Source organism: Astyanax mexicanus, chromosome 4, assembly GCF_023375975.1.
Source record: "Astyanax mexicanus isolate ESR-SI-001 chromosome 4, AstMex3_surface, whole genome shotgun sequence".
Classification (NCBI taxonomy): Eukaryota; Metazoa; Chordata; class Actinopteri; order Characiformes; family Acestrorhamphidae; genus Astyanax; species Astyanax mexicanus.
In genome coordinates this window covers 58,862,501-58,867,500 of record NC_064411.1, presented here as the reverse complement: position 1 = coordinate 58,867,500, position 5,000 = coordinate 58,862,501, and the positions used below count along the sequence as shown (strand labels likewise).

General features: G+C 58.0%; 1 protein-coding gene across 1 annotated transcript in view; it reads left to right on the top strand.

The window, feature by feature from the left end:
• The window catches only part of LOC111189808 (rho guanine nucleotide exchange factor 28), a 24,078-nt gene that overhangs the window by 15,997 nt on the left and 3,081 nt on the right, over positions 1–5,000 (top strand). The window contains exons 13-15 of the mRNA XM_049479015.1: positions 2,295–2,489; positions 2,756–2,812; positions 2,896–2,996. Of these exons, the coding sequence (XP_049334972.1) occupies positions 2,295–2,489; positions 2,756–2,812; positions 2,896–2,996 (353 nt within the window). The remainder of the gene's footprint in view (positions 1–2,294; positions 2,490–2,755; positions 2,813–2,895; positions 2,997–5,000) is intronic.

Sequence of the window (5,000 nt, the reverse complement as noted above, 5' to 3'; positions counted from 1 at the left end):
CAACAAAACCCACACCACCCCAACACCACCCAAACACCCCCCACACCGCCCCAACAAAACCCACACCACCCCAACACCACCCAAACACCACCCACACCGCCCCAACAAAACCCACACCACCCCAACACTGCCCCAACAAAACCCACACCACCCCAACACCACCCAAACACCCCCCACACTGCCCCAACAAAACCCACACCACCCCAACACCACCCAAACACCCCCCACACTGCCCCAACAAAACCCACAACACCCCAACAACACCAAAACACCACCCACACCGCCCCAACAAAACCCACACCACCCCAACACCACCCAAACACCCCCCACACTGCCCCAACAAAACCCACACCACCCCAACACCACCCAAACACCCCCACACTGCCCCAACAAAACCCACACCACCCCAACACCACCCAAACACCCCCCACACCGCCCCAACAAAACCCACACCACCCCAACACCACCCAAACACCCCCCACACCGCCCCAACAAAACCCACACCACCCCAACACCACCCAAACACCACCCACACCGCCCCAACAAAACCCACACCACCCCAACACTGCCCCAACAAAACCCACACCACCCCAACACCACCCAAACACCCCCCCACACTGCCCCAACAAAACCCACACCACCCCAACACCACCCAAACACCCCCACACCGCCCCAACAAAACCCACACCGCCCCAACAAAACCCACACCACCCCAACACCACCCAAACACCACCCACTCCGCCCCAACAAAACCCACACCACCCCAACACCACCCAAACACCCCCCACACTGCCCCAACAAAACCCACACCGCCCAAACACCCCCCACACTGCCCCAACAAAACCCACACCACCCCAACACCACCCAAACACCCCCCACACTGCCCCAACAAAACCCACACCACCCCAACAAAACCCACACCACCCCAACACCACCCAAACACCCCCCACACTGCCCCAACAAAACCCACACCACCCCAACACCACCCAAACACCCCCCACACCGCCCCAACAAAACCCTCACCACCCCAACACCACCCAAACACCACCCACACCGACCCAACAAAACCCACACCACCCCAACACCACCCAAACACCTCCCACACTGCCCCAACAAAACCCACACCACCCCAACACCACCCAAACACCCCCCACACCGCCCCAACAAAACCCACACCACCCCAACACCACCCACACCGCCCCAACAAAACCCACACCACCCCAACACTGCCCCAACAAAACCCACACCACCCCAACACCACCCAAACACCCCCCACTGCCCCAACAAAACCCACACCACCCCAACACCACCCAAACACCCCCCACACCACCCCAACAAAACCCACACCACCCCAACACCACCCAAAAACCCCCCACACCGCCCCAACAAAACCCACACCACCCCAACACCACCCAAACACCCCCCACACTGCCCCAACAAAACCCACACTGCCCCAACAAAACCCACACCACCCCAACACCACCCAAACACCACCCACACCGCCCCAACAAAACCCACACCACCCCAACACCACCCAAACACCCCCCACACTGCCCCAACAAAACCCACACCACCCCAACACCACCCAAACACCCCCCACACTGCCCCAACAAAACCCACACTGCCCCAACAAAACCCACACCACCCCAACACCACCCAAACACCACCCACACCGCCCCAACAAAACCCACACCACCCCAACACCACCCAATCACCACCCACACCACCCCAACAAAACCCACACCACCCCAACACCACCCAAACACCCCCCACACTGCCCCAACAAAACCCACACCACCCCAACACCACCCAAACACCCCCCACACTGCCCCAACAAAACCCACACCACCCCAACACCACCCAAACACCCCCCACACCGCCCAACAAAACCCACACCACCCCAACACCACCCAAACACCCCCCACACTGCCCCAACAAAACCCACACCGCCCCAACAAAACCCACACCACCCCAACACCACCCAAACACCCCCCAAACAACGTCCCAGCACCACCTCAACACCACCCAAACAACGTCCCAACACCACCTCAACACTACCCAAACAACGCCCCAACACCACCCCAACACCACCCAACACCACCTCAACACTGTCCCAACAAAACCCACACCACCCCAACACCACTAAACACCACCTGCAATGCCCCAACACCACCCAAACACAACCCCAACACCATTTCAACGCCACTCACACTGCCCCAACATCACCGAACACCACCTCAACACCACCTGGACCATAATCCACTAATACACACTGTGTGTGTGTGTGTGTGTAGAGGCGGTGTGGTCTCTGGATCTGCAGGTGTGTGCGGCGCTGGAGGAGAAGCTGTTTTTCTGCACTACTGGACTCAGTTTAACCCCGTCTCACCTGCTGCTGCACCACGACTCACTTCCCACACTACCCAACACACTCCACACACTACCCAACTCACCACAGGGGTTCACACTGCTGCAGGACGCCCAGAGACATGGTACACACTGTCACACACTCACAGTTACACACACACTCACAATTACACACAAACACATACAATTACACACTGTCTCACACTCGAGCACACACACACACACACACACACACTTACAATTACATACTGTCACACACTGATACACATTTAGATATGAGAATTCTATTTAATTTACTCTCTCTGTCTTTCTCTCTCTCTCTGTCTGTTTCTCTCACTGTCTCTCTCTCTCTCTGTCTCTCTCTCTGTCTCTCTCTCTCTCTGTCTCTCAGTGGTGGGTCTGATGGTCACTCTGGTGCCGTGGGGTTCTCCTGAGTCGGTTCAGGATGGTAAGAACATTATTAATACATTAATAATTCATGTTATTAAAATTAAACTCCTGTTTCTGATTGAACACTGATCTGCTGAACAGTGGAGGGACTGAGCATGCCCAGTCTGAACAGGAAGTGTCCAGGGAGGCTGGCGGAGGCTGTTTTAGGGGCTGCTGGGAGGCCAGTCCAGATTCACCTGCAGGTAATAAACACCTAATCAGTCCTCACGACCCCCTCACCTGTCTCTGACCCCCCCTCACCCCTCACCCCCTCACCTGTCTCTGACCCCCTGACCCCGTCACCCCCTCACCTGTCTCTGACCCCCTGACCCTGTCACCCCCTCACCTGTCTCTGACCCCCTGACCCCGTCACCCCCTCACCTGTCTCTGACCCCACCCAACTCCGTCACCCCCTCACCTGTCTCTGACCCCCCCTACTCCATCACCCCCTTACCTGTCTCTGACCCCCCGACCCTGTCACCCCCTCACCTGTCTCTGACCCCCCCGACCCCGTCACCCCCTCACCTGTCTCTGACCCCCCCAACTCCGTCACCCCCTTACCTGTCTCTGACCCCCCGACCCTGTCACCCCCTCACCTCTCTCTGACCCCCCCAACTCCGTCACCCCCTTACCTGTCTCTGACCCCCCCAACTCCGTCACCCCCTTACCTGTCTCTGACCCCCCGACCCTGTCACCCCCTCACCTCTCTCTGACCCCCCCAACTCCGTCACCCCCTTACCTGTCTCTGATCCCCCCGACCCCATCACACCCTCACCTGTCTCTGACCCCCCAACCCCGTCACCCCCTCACCTGTCTCTGACCCCCCAATTTTGTCACCCCCTCACCTGTCTCTGACCCCCCCAACTCCGTCACCTCCTTACCTGTCTCTGACCCCCCGACCCCGTCACCCCCTCACCTGTCTCTGACCCCCCGACCCCGTCAGCCCCTCATCTGTCTCTGACCCCCCGACCCCGTCAGCCCCACACCTCTCTCTGACCCCCCTGACCCCGTCACCCCCTCACCTGTCTCTGACCCCCCGACCCCATCACATTACATTACATTACATTACATTAGATTACATTTGGCAGACGCTTTTGTCCAAAGCGACTTACAATAGTCAAGTACAATGTAAAATAAGTTTAAAGGTAAAACATCTTTGGATAGGGATAAAAGGAGGTCAAAGGGGAATAATAGGATAGAGGAGTGAAGGAGGGGAAGAAGGAAATGAGGTTAGAAGTAGTTAGTGTGTTAGAGGTGTTAAGAGAGTAAGTGCTCTTTGAAGAGCTCAGTCTTCAGGAGTTTATTAAAGATAGCGAGAGATTCTCCTGATCTGGTAGTGGAAGGTAGTTAGTTAGAGGTGTTAGGAGAGTAAGAGCTCTTTGAAGAGCTCAGTCTTCAGGAGTTTATTAAAGATAGTGAGAGATTCTCCTGATCTGGTAGTGGAAGGTAGTTTGTTCCACCATTGGGGAACTCTGTATGAGAACAGTCTGGATTGCTTTGTGTGAGTGTTTGGCAAAGCGAGGCGACGTTCATTGGAGGAGCGCAGCGGCCGGGAGGTAGCGTAAGCCTTCAGGAGCGAGTGCAGGTAGGAAGGAGCCTGTGATGGGACACATCACCCCCTCACCCCCTCACCTGTCTCTGACCCCCGACCCCGTCACCCCCTCACCTGTCTCTAACCCTCCGACCCCATTAGCCCCACACCTCTCTCTGACCACCCTGACCCCGTCACCCCCTTACCTGTCTCTGACCCCCCCGACCCCGTCACCCCCTCACCTGTCTCTGACCCCCCATCTCGTCACCCCCTCTCCTGTCTCTGACCCCGCGACCCCTTCACCTGTCTTTGACTCCCCGGACCCCGTCACCCCCTCACCTGTCTCTGTCTCCCCTGACCCCGTCACCCCCTCACCTGTCTCTGACCCCCCGACCGCGTCACCCCATCACCTGTCTCTGATCCCCCGAAACCGTCAACCCCACACCTGTCTCTGACTCCCCGACCCCGTCACCCCCTCACCTGTCTCTAACCCGCCTGAACCAGTCACCCCCTCACCTGTCTCTGATTCCCCGGACCCCATCACCCCGTCACCTGTCTCTGACCCCCCGGACACCGTCACCCCCTCACCTGTCTCTGACCCCCCCGACCCCCTAATCCCCGTCACCCCTTTAGCTGTCTCTGACCCCCCCGACCCCATCACCCCCTCACCTGTCTC